The sequence below is a fragment of the Hordeum vulgare genome, chromosome 4H, assembly GCF_904849725.1.
Source record: "Hordeum vulgare subsp. vulgare chromosome 4H, MorexV3_pseudomolecules_assembly, whole genome shotgun sequence".
Classification (NCBI taxonomy): domain Eukaryota; kingdom Viridiplantae; phylum Streptophyta; class Magnoliopsida; order Poales; family Poaceae; genus Hordeum; species Hordeum vulgare.
The window spans coordinates 592,208,977-592,226,141 of NC_058521.1; the positions used below are offsets into that span (position 1 = coordinate 592,208,977).

Below are 17,165 nucleotides of genomic sequence, written 5' to 3' on the forward strand. Positions count from 1 at the left end.
TGAACGCGGTTGATGTAGTGGAACGTCCTCACGTCCCTCGATCCGCCCCGCGAACCGTCCCACGAACCGTCCCGCGATCCGTCCCACGATGTAGTGCCGAACGGACGACACCTCCGCGTTCAGCACACGTACAGCTCGACGATGATCTCGGCCTTCTTGATCCAGCAAGATAGACGGAGAGGTAGATGAGTTCTCCGGCAGCGTGACGGCGCTCCGGAGGTTGGTGATGATCTAATCTCGGCAGGGCTCCGCCCGAGCTCCGCAGAGACGCGATCTAGAGGTAAAACCGTGGAGGTATGTGGTCGGGCTGCCGTGAAAAAGTTGTCTCAAATCAGCCCTAATTGCTCTATATATATAGGAGGAGGGAGGGAGGCTTGCCTTGAGGCTCAAGGAGCCCCAAGGGCTGCGCCACCAAGGGAGGAGGAGTCCTCCTCCAATCCTAGTCCAACTAGGATTGGAAGGTGGAGTCCTTCTCTCTTTTCCCACCTTTCCTTTTTTTTTCTTTCTCTTCTTTTGGTTTTTTCTTTCTCTTGCGCAAGACAGCCTTGGGCTGACACCACCTACTTGGTGCGCCACCCCCAAGGTCCTTGGGCCCTCCCGGGTGGGTGGTCCCCCCTCCAGGTGAAGATCCGGAACCCATTCGTCATTCCCGGTACATTACCGGTAATGTCCGAAAACCTTCCGGTTACCAAATGAAGTCATCCTATATATCAATCTTCGTTTCCGAACCATTCCGGAAACCCTCGTGACGTCCGTGATCTCATCCGGGACTCCGAACAACATTCGGTAACCAACCATATAACTCAAACACGCATAAAACAATGTCGAACCTTAAGTGTGCAGACCCTGCGGGTTCGAGAACTATGTAGACATGACCCGAGAGACTCCTCGGTCAATATCCAATAGCGGGACCTGGATGCCCATATTGGATCCCACATATTCTACGAAGATCTTACCGTTTGAACCTCAGTGCCAAGGATTCATATAATCCCGTATGTCATTCCCTTTGTCCTTCGGTATGTTACTTGCCCAAGATTCGATCGTCAGTATTCGCATACCTATTTCAATCTCGTTTACCGGAAAGTCTCTTTACTCGTTCCGTAATACAAGATCCCGCAACTTACACTAAGTCACATTGCTTGCAAGGCTTGTGTGTGATGTTGTATTACCGAGTGGGCCCCGAGATACCTCTCCGTCACACGGAGTGACAAATCCCAGTCTCGATCCATACTAACTCAACGAACACCTTCGGAGATACCTGTAGAGCATGTTTATAGTCACCCAGTTACGTTGCGACGTTTGATACACACAAAGCATTCCTCCGGTGTCAGTGAGTTATATGATCTCATGGTCATAGGAACAAATACTTGACACGCAGAAAACAGTAGCAACAAAATGACACGATCAACAGTAGTTTGGGTCTAGTCCATCACATGATTCTCCTAATGATGTGATCCCGTTATCAAGTGACAACACTTGCCTATGGTCAGGAAACCTTGACCATCTTTGATCAACGAGCTAGTCAACTAGAGGCTTACTAGGGACAGTGTTTTGTCTATGTATCCACACATGCACTGTGTTTCCAATCAATACAATTATAGCATGGATAATAAACGATTATCATGAACAAAGAAATATAATAATAACTAATTTATTATTACCTCTAGGGCATATTTCCAACATCGAGTGCGTGGCTAGTCGCTACAAAAAGTTACGGATTTTGCCAGGTATTTGAACTGACGACAATGAAGTCCATGCCTTGGAATCGTTAGAAGAGGACGACCCCACGTTGCCCTCTAGCCAATCCTCTCGTCGTCTCTTAGTTCCATGCCCAATGATTTCACAACTAAACTGTTAGAAGAGAACTAACATACGGTATGCTGATTTCACAGTGAACAACCCGTTTTATCATAGTTCCATGCCCAATGATCATCTATCTATCTAGTGGAGAGAGGAATGCTCAAAATAGTTGTTGAGTCTGTTGCTACAAAGGTATGGTTCAAAACTTCTCTGTTCCAGGCAACACTGTGGCTATCTATCGGCTCACTAACCATCTAGGGCGGATTGGCTGATAAGCAAGCAATCGGCCTCAGAGATGCATGCTTTGTTATCCAATTATCCGTCCATATGTGTGTAGTTGCTCGATCACCAATCCTTCTTATCAGGCCTTGATTCAAAACTTCTTTCACCTTCATAATAGACCGCCATATCTGCGACGACTTGTTTCCAAGCTCGGCTGAGAAGATTGATCCCTGTGGTAATACATAGCCTTTAGTAATCGCGCACATAGTGAGTCTGGTTGCTGTAATAATCTCCAAGACTGTCTAGCCAACAATGCTAGGTTGAACAGCTCAAAGTCTCGGAAAATGAGGCCTCTCATGTGTTTAGGCTGTGTCATATCTCTCCAGGAAACCCACGCCAGCTTACGTTTTCCTTCTTTACCCCCCACCAAAACTGTCTGATCAGCTTGTTTAGATGCTCACACAAGCCCCCTGGTGAAGGGGCAACTATTTGCCGTGATCATACATGACATTTCTTGGGTTCTTCAGCAATATTTTTTTTCTGGAGTTACGGATCCACCAACTCTTGAAGCACTTTCATGCGAGAAGCTATGGCCCTAGCGCTTGATCTGTCCTTGGATCAAGTTGTTATTGCTTGTGAGTGTGAAGCGGTGGTCAAAGAAATCATTTCCGACATAGAGGGAAGATACAATGCCATCGTCAAGGAGATAGAAGTGAACTAGCTGCTCATAATTTTACCAAATGCGAGTTTGTTTTTGAAGGCCGCGAGAGGAATGTTGATGCTCATAATTTAGCTAAATTTGTTTATAGTTTAGATGACGGGCGTCGCGTGTAGCCGAGTTCACCCTATGACCCTTTTGTTATCCCTGTAGACCGTTTCCTTAATTAATAAATGTTAGTTTACCACTCAAAAAAGAAACTTGATTCCATTTTCATTTGTAACGCAGAAAAAAAAAATGCAGTGGTTGGCTTGATGAAAAATGATGAATAAAGTGCGCCGTCAGAGTGGCCGCGGAACAAAAACAAAAAGGGCACTCTTGTTAGAGGGGAAGAAGAGATTTGGAATAAAAAAAGAGAGGAGGAAACCCTAAACCCCTCCTCCCCTCCGCTTCACCTCCTCTTCCCCGTGGAGGCGAGCTGCGGCGGCGCTCCGGTGGCAGTCGACGGCGAAGCTCCGGTGGCCTTCTACGAAGGCGGCTACCTCCCGGCGACGGACAGCAGCAGCGGCAACCACTCGGCGGTGAGTTCTCTGCTCTCGCGCTCATCCCTTATCCCCCGGCGGCGACCTAGGTTTAGGAGCTCGCCGCGGCGCCGTGCCCCTGCTTCCCGCCGTGGAGTTCCTCCATGATTCCTTCCGCCGCCGCTGCCCCTAGGTCTGCTTGTCTGCTTTTAGTCATTAGCTGATGAACTCCTCCACATGGGTTTGCGGCGTACGCTGACTAAACCTGTTGAAGGCTCACCTACTAGTGTAATCAAACCGCCACTGCTTGTTGCTGCTTGCTTGCTTGACGACGGCCCTGGTTGAGGGATTCAAATTGCTAGTTTGCTTGCTGCTGCTTGTCGCTGCAGCTAACGCGCATCGCTGAATCTGGTGCAGACCAGACTTGCGGGCTATGCAGAGAGCAGTGGCAAGGAGCAGCGCGTGCCGGTGAAGACAGGAGCAGGAGGCGGCAGCACGTGGAGGCGGGGAGCAGCGTGTGGTTTGGTTAGTTGTTCGCTTAATGACATGATTCAAGAGCTCCAAGTTTCTCAATTATGATTCATTCTTGTTGTTGACCAGAATATTGTGCTGGAATTGACGATTTTGTTTATCTGCCTGTCTATCTGTCAGGTTGAACTGGTATTGGTGCATAATGTCGTCCAATTGGCGCTCACTGCAACACCGGCATCGCTACACCTACACATCGGTTGTCTTCCCCAAGCACTACCTGGAAGCTCTGCCCCTTGTGCCGGCCCAGGTCTCTGCGTCCAATTTCTTCACCCAGTTGAAGAATTTGATATCCCTGCCATCCACCTACGCGCAAATCGTTGTGGTCAAGGACTTTGCCTCGGCGTTTGTACAGTTTCTTTCTGCTCCTGCGATATCTGATGATGCCGTGCTTGCTGCTGCCAAGCTTTATTTGGAGATCCTCTTTTTTGAGAACTCGCTCCCTCTCCATCGCGTGCTAATATCTGTGCTTGCCAAGTGCAACAAGTTCTCCGTGCTCATTAGTGCCTGCTTTACGTTGCTATGTGAAGAGTATGGTGGCTCTGGTGTCAAGGCAAATAAGAGATTTTTGGTATCTCGAGCTGCGTTGTCACTGATTGGCTACCCCAAGTTGGGTTTTCTGAATGAGGCAGTTGAGAAGGGGGTAGAGATCATGGCATGGGATGTGGTTGCCGGGCTTGATGGAGTGATCAGGGACATAGATGATGGGTCCCGGCCATCTCCAGTTGTGATGGAACAGTGCCAAGAGGCCATGTCTTGTATGTACTACTTGCTGCAGCGTTACCCTTCTAAGTTTACTGGACTTGATAAGGCATCAGCTGTCTTCGAGAGTGCTGTTAGGACGATACTGACTGTTCTAAAGTCATCTGCCTTTTCGAGGGATTGTCTGGTGGCCTCTGGAGTCAGCTTCTGTGCTGCAATTCAGGTTTTCATGAGTCCCGTGGAGATTTCCTGGTTTATTTCTCAAGGGCTCTTTGGTATCTTTCCTGACCATGAAGATATAAAGGATCTAGCTGTGCATGATGCACTTTCTGATTTTCATCTGAGTGAAGAAATCAGAGATCTCTCGGTTTTGAGTAGACTATGTTTGCTCAGAGGAATTTTGACGGCTATTCCAAGGAAAGCACTCAACGTGCGCCAGCTTCATTCAAATGGATCTTTATGGACTGTATTGTATGATGGGATTTTACCTGAGCTTTGCATGCACTGTGAGAACCCCATTGACAGGCACTTCAATTTCCATGCTCTGACAGTTACTCAAATATGTCTGCAGCAGATTAAGACATCTGTTTTGGCTGATTTCACTGACTTCTCTGGTGACTATAAGCCTTTCTCTAGGGATGTTGTCAACCGTGTATTAAAAATCATATGGAGCAACCTGGAAGATCCTTTGAGTCAGACTGTAAAACAAGTGCACCTCATCTTTGATCTCCTATTGGATATTGAATCATCTCTTCCATCAGAAGACCAAAGCGTCAAATTGGTTCTGTGCGACATTGCAAATGATTTACTTCGCCTAGGTCCACGATGCAAAGGGAGATATATCCCTTTAGCTTCTTTGACAAGGCGACTGGGTGCCAAATCTCTTCTAAGCTTGAAACCAAACCTCCTTCTAGAAACAGCCTATGCTTACATAGATGATGATGTTTGTTGTGCTGCAACATCGTTTTTAAAATGCTTCCTTGAGAATTTAAGGGATGAATGCTGGAAGGAGGATGGTGTTGAGCAAGGATATGATGCCTTTAGAGGGTTGTGCTTGCCTCCTCTGATGCGGGGATTAGTATCTGGGAATTCAAAGCTGCGATCCAATTTAAATACTTATGCGCTACCCACTGTCATCGAAGTTGACACAGACAGTATATTTGCAATGCTTGGATTCATCTCTGTTGGCCCAAGTGCAAATGCAAATAAGCTGGATGTGCCTTTGAAAAGTGACCAATGTATAGCTGCACTGGTTTCACTGCTAAAGGTCTCTCGAAATCTCGCACTCGTGGAAGGGGACATTCATATGGATTCTGATGAATTGCTTGAGCAGGAGGATAATAAGGGTGCTGTAATCATATCTGTTAAAGGGATTACTGTTAGAGTACCTGCTAATTGGTTTATTTTGGCACTGACACACAGTGACGAAACTCTGCGTATAGATGCTGCTGAATCTCTCTTCCTAAATCCCAAGACATCAAGTCTTCCATCCTCCTTGGAATTGAGCTTGCTTAAACTAGCAGTCCCATTGAATATGCGTTGTAGCTCAACAGCATTTCAAATGAAATGGGCAGGTTTATTTAGAAAGTTTTTTGCTAGGGTGCGCACAGCACTGGACAGACAGCTAAAGCAGGGATCATGGCTGCCATCTCCAAACTCTATTGTAAAAGAAGCTGATCCTGTTGACACTGTTATGGACACTACTGTACAGAGGGCGGAAGATCTCTTCCAGTTCATGAAGTGGTTGGGCTCCTTCCTATTTAATTCTTGTTACCCTTCTGCTCCTTATGAAAGGAAAACAATTGCAATGGAGCTTATTCTTATACTGCTAGATGTATGGCCTATTCGTCGCTCTGAAGGGAAGACTGATCTTCATCCTTATAATGACGGCATAACTTTGCCAGATTCAACAATTTCATTTGTAGGGTCTATAATTGATAGCTGGGACAAGCTAAGGGAAAATTCTTTCCGCATTCTGTTGCAGTTTCCAACACCTCTTCCTGGAATTTCCCAGAGTGGATCCATAAATGATGTTATCAGATGGGCAAAAGAACTCGTGCTAAGCCCGCGGGTTCGGGAAAGTGACGCTGGTGCACTAACCTTCCGCCTTATATTTCGGAAGTATGTTTTGGAGCTTGGATGTGTTATTGTTTTCTCTGAAGAAAATGATTGCCTTCAGTGTTACACGAAATCTACAGATGGAGATACAGAAGTAATTACCAGTCAAAACCCAGTTGCACAGTACATTTCATCACTCATTCAGTGGCTGTGTACTGTTGTAGAAGAGGGTGAGAGGGATCTTTGTGAAGCATGTAAGAGAAGCTTTGTTCATGGAGTACTCCTTACTTTGCGCTACACATTTGATGAGCTGCACTGGAACTCTGCAGAAATTCAATCGTGTCTTTCTGAGATGAGGTGTTTGGTTGGAAAGCTTCTTCAACTCATAATGCGTATAACATCGATAGCCCTGTGGGTAGTTTCTTCTGATGCATGGTATATGCCATATGATATGGACGACATGGTTGATGATGGCTCCTTTCTGTTGGATATAATTGATGAGGATCAACCTGATACTGCTTTAGCAACAACAGAGAAGAATGACAAATCTGGGAATAATGGCAAACCGGCCGAACATGTTATCATGGTTGGTTGCTGGCTTGCTATGAAGGAGGTAATGGATTAGTTCCTTATTACTTTACTCACCTAAGTTTCAAAGTTGCTTTTCATTAGCTTCTTTAGTTTTGAGCTTAAGCAATTGCCTAAAACATATTGATCATATGGCATGGACCAACTTCCTTGTCAGTATTTTTTTTTCTTCCGAAATACATGTTTTGTGTACTTATTTATGTAACACTTCTCGTCCTGTTTGAGAGCATAATTTTGATAGATTTGTTAGGTTGAGAAAAGGTTCTTGTTTCTGGGAAGTGCATATGTTGCATCCCAGATCCATTACCGATATATATTGTTCCAATGTGGTTATCCGTACATTGTTTCTTAATGGTCTTTCTATGGTGTAAGCTTTCCATTTATATTTCAGGTTAGCCTTCTATTTGGGACCATCGTCAGGAAAATTCCATTGCCTGTCTGTTCTCACTCAAATTCATCTCAGAATGGTTTGTCTGGCAATAGTGAGGAGACAAGCATGTCTGGGGAGGTTCTAGATGTGGAACAGTTAGAGATGATGGGTGATCATTTTTTGCAAGTTCTTCTTAAAATGAAGCATAATGGTGCAATTGATAAGACAAGGGCTGGACTTACTGCCCTCTGCAACCGTCTTCTTTGCTCAAATGATTCAAGGTATGTTCCATTGCCCATTTAGGGTCCCTTTGGAAACCAAGGGAAACATTGTTCATGATAATTTGGTGCTGCAATTCTTGTTTACATTTGAAATTTATGTATGAAATTTTTTGTGGAGTTGAAACTATACTTTCAGTTAAGCCAGATTCATGTCGACGGTTATGTAGCATGTCCAGTAAAAACTTTTAATGGTTTATATCCTAGTTCCTGCGGATCTTTAATTTCTTTCATCATTCACAGGCTCTGCAAAATGACAGAATCATGGATGGTGTTACTGATGGATAGGGCAGTTGCTAAAGGGCAAACTGTGGATGATTTGCTAAGAAGGAGCGCAGGAATCCCTGCTTCTTTTATGGCACTGTTCCTGGCAGAGCCAGAAGGAACTCCAAAGAAGCTACTTCCAAGGGCGTTACAATGGCTGATAGAATTTGCTAAAACATCTTTATCTAATTTTCAAAAAGATCACAACCAGAAATCTGAAGCAATGAATGACTGCATTGTAGATTCGTGCGAGTCACAATCAGGAATCACTACAAGTGTTCATTCTAATGGAAATTTGTCAAAAAGCCGAGATGAGGGTGTTGTTCCTACAGTGCATGCATTCAATGTGCTTAGAGCTGCCTTTAATGATGCAAATTTAGCAGCTGACACTTCGGGTTTCTGTGCTGAGGCAACGATAGTTGCAATACATGCATTTTCATCTCCTTACTGGGAAGTGCGTAATGCAGCTTGTCTTGCATATACTGCACTGGTTCGCCGCATGGTTGGGTTTTTGAATGTGCAGAAACGCGAATCCGCACGGCGGTCAATATCTGGCCTTGAATTCTTCCACAGGCAAGTTCATTTGGTATATAGTTTGCAGTCTAGTAACATTGGTCTTGTGGTCTTATATTGCCATGCTGTCCTTACAAGTTCATTTAGTATATAGTTTTGCATTCTGGTAACATTGGTCTTGTGATCATATAGCATGCTGTTCTTGCACATTAATATCACGAGGAAAATAGCAATTAGTTTAGTGCCATCAATTTGTTTTCATTATATTTTTTTGGGTTCAGCACCTCAGTGTTATCGATATGATAAGGCTGGTCACAATGGAGAGTAACATAAGGTAGGAACCTACACGCTTTCCTAGACTATGTTCCTACCTCCACAATGGGGAGTAACATGTATGTAGTGTCATGCAACAATGCATTTATTAGGCTATAGACTCATTGTTTCTTGGAGTGTGTGATGTTCCGGTAACTTAGCTAGTTACCACAAGCACCTCTCTCTTCACTAAATACGTGCCACATAAGCAAAGTTGTATTGGAGTGTGTGATGTTACTGCTAAGTTCCTCCCCATTGTGACCAGCCTAAAAGAGTGGAATTACTTCCGAAAATAATAGTTTATTTATTGTAGTCCTGAAGTAGGATTGTCATTCTTGTGTTCGTTTATGGTGGAACATTATATCCAATAATTACCCAAACTAATATTCAGGTTGTGGGATTGACTGTTTTGTTGACTGAGTTGTGCCTTGTTTTATAATGTAGGTACCCGGCACTTCATCCTTTCCTTTGTAGTGAACTGGAAGTTGCAACAGAACTATTAGCTGATGTGGTTTCCTGCAATTTAGAGTCACATATCGCAAAAGCCATACACCCCAGCCTGTGCCCTATTCTTATTCTTTTATCAAGGCTTAAGCCGTCACCCATTAGCTGTGCAATTGATGATCCTTTAGATCCATTTTTGCTTTTACCTTTTATCCAGAAATGTGCTACCCAGAGTAACTACCGGGTTCGTGTCCTTGCATCAAGGGCCTTAATTGGTCTGGTATCTAATGAGAGGCTGCAGCATGTTGTTGGTGATATACTGGATGATTTACCTTCTGGTGTTCGTAAAGTGTCAACTCATAATTCTCGGTCTTTTTCATTCAATTCAATCCATGGCCTTCTTCTGCAGCTGTTTTCCCTTCTTGATAGCAACTTCAGAGGTTTGACTGACAGTAACAAGAAGGATCAGATTCTTGGCCAACTAATCGAGGTTCTCTCGAAGTGCTCTTGGCTTGGCTGCCATAAATTATGTGCATGCCCTGTTGTAAGTACATCATACTTCCGGGTTCTGGATCAGATGCTTGATGTTGCAAGGACAGGAAAAAGCAAGCATACTGACGTTATCCGGACACTGCTGTTACAGTTGAGTTCCCAGAGTCTGAACAATGTAACATCAACTCACCATGCTTTCCATGATCCTACCCAGATTGAATTTCAGCAGCAAGCAGTTGCATCATATTTCAGCTGTGTTGGTATTCCCAAGGGACATGATGAAACTGCTGAGGAAGATGTTCGATTGCAAATACTTGATCAGTCGACTTCAAGCATGTCAGAGACGCCTTGTGTGGTCTCCCTCACTGAGCTGCACAAGGAGATAATGTCTTGCCTTGCCGATCCTATATATGATGTTAGAATCACAGTGCTGAAGAGGATTCTGCAACTTGTGAAATCAATCAGGTCTGGTGATGGTAAGAACATTTTGCATCAATGGGCCAGGGCTAGTCTGCACTCTGTGATTATCGAACGGTTATCTGTGGAAGAACACCCCAAATGCCTTTATTATAGTTTAAGGATCATATTTTCATGGAACGTGGAATGCCAGTTCAACAATGGAGAAGATTGCAATACATTTTTATCCATCTGGGACAGATTAGTTCATTTGAACAGCACCGTGTCACATGCGAAAACCAGAGAAATAATCCTATGTTGCATGGGTATGTGCATGAAGCAGTTTGCTAAATTGATGAGGGATGGTGTGTTACCGGAAGGTCTTAAAACGAGTGAGCTCTCTACTTCCTCTGGGAGTATCCACAAAGGGAATAGATTATCTGCAGCAATTATCAGCACAGACCTTTTTGTCAGTCTTGTTAAGAAGCAAAGTGCACCATCTGAAACTGTGAATTCTCGTAGGGCTGCCGCTGAAGCAATTATCGCTTCAGGTCTTCTTGAAGAGGCAAATTTTGTCAAAGCATGTGTGTCCAACGCATACATTCCTTCGGAACAGGACAACGAATGCCATCTCGAGGAGAAATGCTTGAAAGCTAGCGTGGATGAATTTGCCAGTCTCTATGCATGCAAGATACTTGACTTATGGTTCATATGCATCCAGTTGCTGGAGGATGAGGATGTCCATCTTCGGCAAAAACTTGCCAACGATGTCCAGAAGATAATTGGAAATGGGTCAGGCAATAAGCTATGTGATGATTCCACGCCACTGCAAGTGGACAGAGTGATTGCGTTGAGCTTCGAATTCATAACCTACATGTTTGGGCACTGGCTGAAATACGCCGAGTACTTGCTAAGGATGGTTTTGGACACTGCCAACACGTTGGACTCGGACGGTGACCTGGTCCGCCAGATATTTGATAAAGAAATCGATAACCACCATGAGGAGAAGCTGCTGATATGCCAACTCAGCTGCTCAAACATTCAGAAGCTCGTGCGGTCTGGGGCAACATCAGGGAGAAGTGAAGTGCTGTTGCAGAACTGGAGGGAGCGCTTCTTGCACCAGCTAACGTCGTTGACGAGCGGCTATCTTGAAAAAGAGGGGAAAACCGATTGGATTGGCGGCATCGGCAACCACAAGGATGTGTTCTCGTCAGTATACGCAAATCTGCTTGGCCTGTACGCGCTGACTGAATCAAGGTGGTTATCAGAACAAGAGGAACTGGAGGACAGGCACAAATCGTATCTGCAAGAATTCTCAGAGCTGGAGGGGTTCATCGCCCCGTTCCTCAAGAACCCTTTGCTCTCCAACCTCTATCTGCTGGTGAAGCGGTCGCACAAGCCGGAGGAGGACCAGGCGGGAGGCTCCGCCGCCTTGGAAAGTTTTGATCCCTATTTTCTCCTCAGATGATTATTTTTCTTTTTCATGTACAACAATTAAGTAGCTCCTTTGGGGTGAGATAGCGGTCACTTTGTTCTTTAGAACCAATTTGCAAATTGCTTTTGGGTACATGTGATGAGAAGTATTTGTGAGCTGTGTTTCTTTCTACAGCTAAGTTTTGCAGCCACCACAATTTTGTTTTGTTGGGGGTGAAACTGTTGTGCTATGATTGTTATAAAGAAAAGTCGCCGTATGTTCTGCATCAGGAATACATAATTTCAGTTTTGAGTAGCTGGTAAATAAACAGCAGCTTGAGCGGCTAATGTGAATTTCATCGCGGTGAAAACTACAGCCGAAAATCAGCACAATGGCCCATTGAATTCTTAGCTTAGGCAATGAAGTTAAACAATCTGTAAATACCTTTGTGCACTTTATACAGCAGCATTTTTTACATGAGCTGTGATTCCTACTACAGTTTTCAGCATTCATCCAGAAAAGCTGATGAATTAACAGCTCGAGCTCTAGCACACTTTTGCCTGCCATCTCTGTCAGTGAAAAGAGTAAAAACAATCTTACAAGAGGGTCAATTTGTTCACCGCTCAATTACAGACGGTTCACAGTTTTGGGTGAAGCTGCGGCGCCTGGCTGTGGACCACCGCTACGCCGGCGGCGAAGCACTGCAGCGGGGAGACCACGCCGGCGTCGAAGTAGAGGATGTAGAGGCCCTCCGCGACGCTCACAAGCCTCACCGCCGGCTCGTCGCCGCCGCCCTGAAATTTGATAGGGACAGGGCATGAACAAAGACAATATGCCAGTTCCGAAATATAAATTTCTGTCTGTCTGAATTGTGCTTACTGTCAGTGCCAGCTCCACCGATTTGCCGCCGTCCCGCGGCGACGGCGACGACGACCCGCCGCCGTCGTTGCTCAGCACTCTGATAGGGCAGCCGAGGTCCCACCCGCCGCACTCGCAGCGGCCGCCGGACCGCCATCGCTCGACGAGCCCCGACGGGCCGCCCTTCTCGGCAGCCACGCCGCCGTGGTATCCTCTTGGCACAATGGCGCTTATGCACCACCTTGCATTCTTACTCCTGCTCTCTGCATGAGCGGCTCCTCCGGCCTTCTCAAGGAACTTGAGCCCCCAGCCGCCGACGACGGCAGGCTCCTCCCGCCGTTCCCTCACCACGATCGCCGCCACCTCCTGGTTGGTCGGCAGATCGTCGGCGGCGAGGCTCGCCAACCCTGTCGCCTTTCCAGCACCGCCCAGTTCGCCGTCGAGCGTCTCGCGCACGTCGTCGTCGAACGGCAGCGGGGAAGAAGGTCTGCCAAGCCTCCCCCATGCAGCGTGCTTCGGGCTAGAGGAATAAGCATTGGGCGACCTCATGATCTCTGCCACCCTCTTCACCAGCCCCTTGCCCTTTGCAACGCTGAAGGTGCTCTGCATCTGCCTCAGGTAGTCATCAGGGGAGCCATACATGACGAACTCAGTCTCCACACAGCCTGTCCCGCCTGAGCCCAGGACCAGGGAGCTTGACACCTTCATCTTGCCGACGAGCTTCGACACGCCGCTCGAGTAGTTCCCCATCCAGTCCTTCTTCCCTTGCTCGTCGGAATGGAACATGTAGACGTAATCGACGGCGGCGGCTGGCCTGACAGGGCTTGCGGTGTACATCGCCATAGGGTTGTCCAGTGACAGTTCGAAGTGAGGGAGCCCATCTTTCCAAACACACTGCAGAAGGCCCGCACTAAGAGATGATGATGGTGCTGGGTGTGAGGACAGACAAGGCTGACTTGACCTCAGACATGCCGTGCCTGAGCAAGAAGGCGCCGCGGCGGCAAGCTCCGCCGTGCTTCTCTTCGACGGCGACGATGCCCCGGGGGAGGACATCTCCCATGTCTCCGGGGATATCAGCTTCAGTATCTCTGACTGTGTTATGGTGTGGGATCTTGACCGGGTTTTCCTCATCTTGGCCCCCGGGAGGAAGAACGAGGGGCTCGTAGACGGCCTTGTCTTGGCGTTCACCAGTGCGTGTAAGGAGTCCAGCATCATCTTGTCCGAAGGAGCCAGGGTGACATCCCCGGCGCTGGCTCCGCCGCTGATCAGGTCATCGAGATCACTCACGTTGTGGGTTCTTGTTGGGTGCCTCAGGCTTCTTATCAGGAACTCCAAGATCATCATCTTGGCAGGAAGCGTCGGGCACGAGTCCGGGCCAGGCGCGTCGCCACCGCAAGAGCACGGTGACCTGTGGCATGACTGGCAGCTCCTGCTCTTCCTCTCATCTAATGGAAATGCCTGCCTGTAGTTTACCAGCACCAGATCAGGCTCAACCTCAGGTGCAACAGCTGGCAGGTGTTGATGATGTTCCTCTTCTGATCTTCCACTGAACTCAGGAGCGGCGCTGTCGCCGCGTAATCCATTTCTCCTTTCCAAATAGAGGAGCTCCATCCTCACCGAAGAAGCAAAAATCTAGTGAATGCTGGAAAATCTGGCCTTGATTACCTGCACAACAGTAACATCACTGGCATGTTAAAAGATGACAGAAAACCCAAATCTGATCGACAGACAGGAAATTAAGAACTGCCAAAATCATGCCTATGTTGTCTATTATGACAGCTAAGCAGTTTCCGATATATCGTAGCCGGATCGGGAAATATCGATAAGATGACAGTCAAGCAGTTTCAGTTTCCGTGTATCGGCGCCGGATCAGAAAATATTGAAAACAGAGCAATGACTTTCCCTAAATAGTAAGCAAATAAATCCACCCCTAAACAAACAACTGTATCGAGAATCTAAGAATATGTTGCGCGTAGATCATGGAGCAAACATTCATAACATTTTATAATTAACCAATCAATCGAAGCCTTACAAACAATACGAATGGACAACGGTTGCCAGGAGAGGTCCATGTGAGTTATCACGAAAGAAGAAGAAGAGAGAGAGGACCATGTGTTGGCCATTTCCTATGAAACATTCATCTTATGCCTAATAAGGTTAGTGAAGAAACCTGCACCTGTGGTGCTGCACAAGTGCTTACACACAAACTGCCCAGAAATCATTATGAACCAACTCAGAGAACATGAAAAATAAATTCCCCACAGGTACCAATTCAGCGGCACCAATTTGGCGAAAAATTTAATGCTTCCTCTCCGTAAGATCGTCGCGTACACCCTACCCATGAAAAGAATTAATAGCACTATCTGAATTCTGAAGTCCTTCATTCCTTCCGTGTAGAAGCAAGAGAACATGCTAGTACTAAAACTGTACCGCTACCAAGTGGACTCCATTGCTTAGGATGCACTGCCACTGAAGCATTGGGTGCAACGTGCAAGACTGTTACAGGAAAGTAAATGCAGCACTTGAAGCAGAGATTGATGTGCAAGCAAGAACAGTATGATCAGGGAGCAAGTTCTTATCCTCCTCTGCAATTGTAATAGGAGTCAACTGGATAGAAGGAGAATTGATTGATTACTTAGGCATGAAAACTAAAGCAGCAGCAGCCTGTAGAAAAGCAAGCACTAGCAGGGAATAATGGCCAACCGAGAAAAGGAAGGACTTAATTGCATCCATCACCGGCGGCTTAAAGAGTAGCATCATCGCTTTGTTGCGCCTGCCTTTTGACACGGCGGTTAAAGGAGGGAGGGATGAAGATGAAGAAGCCCATGCGCAATAACACAAAGGAGGCTAGAAAGTTGGCGCTGCTGGCTGCTGCTGCTGCTATCTTTTTCTCACGCAAGCCCAATGACTTGACTTCTTTACAGCAATGGCCAAAGTTCCTCTATTTTTCATTTGATCGAAAGTAAAAAGTTTCTGTGTTTTGGGAGATGAAGGAGGAGAAGAAGAGAGCACATGCTCATTTTCGTAGTGTATATGAAAAGTGAAAAGACGAGAAATTTTTACCGGAGATGCAGATAACCATTTATGTAGCAACATTCATCAGAAATTGAGGCGAGAATTGCTCACCTCAGGGAACGATCACCGCGCAGCATCCGAAGCCTCCCTCCCCTGAAGCAAGCACTGCCCCCTAACCTCCCAGCAACCAGCAGACGGAGGAGGAAGAAGGCTCTAGGGAAGGAGCGGTGATGTCGATGGGCTGGTGTGAAGTCTTGGAGGCGACTCTGGAGAGGTCCGAGTGGTGCGTGGAGGCTGGCTATGTAGGTAGAGACTAGGGAGGGAGGGTAGATCGATTGATTGCTTGGACCGGCAAGGCAAGCGGGCAGTAGCACTACCAACCGTGAGTAGAAACAAGATTAGGTGAGGAGGGAGGACCCGGGGCCTAATCCGGAGCCATCCAGCATCAGATGAGAGGGACCAAGAATTAGAGAAAGAATCGAGGACAAGGCGCAAGCAGCTCCGCTTGCTTGCTACCCTGTGGAGGAAGGGACAAGCGGAAGCAGCTTTTCACCGGACCACGAAAGAGAAATCGAGATGGAAGACCACGACGACGGTGGATGGATGGATGGGGACGGGACCTGAATGAGCAAGAGCAAGAGCGATCGCTGGTAAGGTAAAGGTTTCCCGAACGGATGTGGGCAGAGGAGGAGGCGTCAGGGAGCGGGCTGTCGCCTCTTACTCCTCCAGTCCTTCCCTGTCAACTTTCTTCTTGGGTGCTTGACGATTGGTGGCGGAGGGGGGGTAAGGATTGTGACCGGAGGCGAGAGGGTTTGAAACGGTTGCCGGAGCAGGGGCTTAATGGCGGCGGCGGCGTAACGTAACTCCCCTCCGGTTTTAAGGAAGGACGGCGAGGAAGGGAGTTATTACCGCTGCCTGCGGAGAGAGGAGTGTGGAAGGAAGGCTGGGCGAAAAGGAAGGTTTGATTGCGAGCTCGAGAGCTTTCTTGCGGGCTTTCTGCGGCTGCGGCTGCGGCGGGGGAGGAAAAGCCGAAACGGCCGGAGCAGAGGCAGCGGCAACGGCAGGAGGACTTTTGCCGGGTCGCGGTGGCGAAGGAGATTTACGGCTGCTGCTACAGCTACGCGCAGTCAGAGTGAGGCGGCGGGTTCACATGTGAACCCGCTGCGGAGACGAGGACTGAGTAAACTGGTGGTGGACGACGACGGGGATGCTGCCATGACGCCATGCTGCTACCACGAGCACGACGAAGCAGACCGGATCGCAGGCCCCGAGATCAGGTCAGGAGCGAGCGGTTCTGGAGCACACGAAATTCCTTGGGGTTGTAGTAATAAGTTCCATGGAGATGTGGAGGTTTGGTTGTGCTGGGAATGGGATTTATTCCGCGCTCCGGTCGGGGCGGCTCGCGGTGCGCTCCTCGTTCTCCACCACCAGACCAGATCGTGGCGCTCGCCGAACGTTGCGGCTTGGACTTGGGACAGGACCACGACAGGACGGGGACGAGGGGCCGGGGTCGCGACTCACGAGCGAGCGACGGCTACTCGTCTCGTAGCAGTATGGAAAGAAAAACGGCTACTGGAGGGTAGGGTCCACGTTTGTTGTTGTTGATGGAAATTTGGTCGACTCATCAAAACAGCGCTTTCCCCTTCTCGTCTCGCGGTATCTATTTCCGGTTTGCATCTTATTTATTTGTTCATTTATTTGGTCCTCGTAATTCTTTTTTTAACATAGTACA

The 17,165-nt window shown here is 47.3% G+C and overlaps 2 protein-coding genes across 3 annotated transcripts; one reads left to right on the top strand and one right to left on the bottom strand.

Moving 5' to 3' along the window:
- Positions 1-3,185: 3,185 nt before the first annotated feature.
- LOC123449843 (thyroid adenoma-associated protein homolog) lies at positions 3,186-11,849 on the top strand. Of its 2 annotated transcripts, XM_045127191.1 has the most exons (6): positions 3,186-3,261; positions 3,619-3,726; positions 3,853-7,102; positions 7,469-7,728; positions 7,969-8,562; positions 9,259-11,849. In XM_045127191.1, the coding sequence occupies exons 3-6, from the start codon at positions 3,875-3,877 to the stop codon at positions 11,612-11,614; spliced, it is 6,438 nt and encodes a 2,145-aa protein (XP_044983126.1). In that variant the 5' UTR covers positions 3,186-3,261; positions 3,619-3,726; positions 3,853-3,874; the 3' UTR covers positions 11,615-11,849. The 2 variants fall into 2 exon arrangements, with proteins under 2 accessions (XP_044983126.1, XP_044983127.1); XM_045127192.1 differs by lacking the exon at positions 3,619-3,726 and having other exon boundaries at positions 3,192-3,261.
- Positions 11,850-11,980: 131 nt separating this feature from the next.
- LOC123449845 lies at positions 11,981-16,961 on the bottom strand. The gene is made up of 3 exons (XM_045127193.1): positions 15,545-16,961; positions 12,440-14,083; positions 11,981-12,354 (listed from the first exon to the last, which is right to left on the bottom strand). Exons 2-3 carry the CDS (start codon positions 14,027-14,029, stop codon positions 12,199-12,201), a joined length of 1,746 nt encoding a protein of 581 aa, XP_044983128.1. The 5' UTR covers positions 14,030-14,083; positions 15,545-16,961; the 3' UTR covers positions 11,981-12,198.
- Between the last annotated feature and the right edge of the window lie 204 nt (positions 16,962-17,165).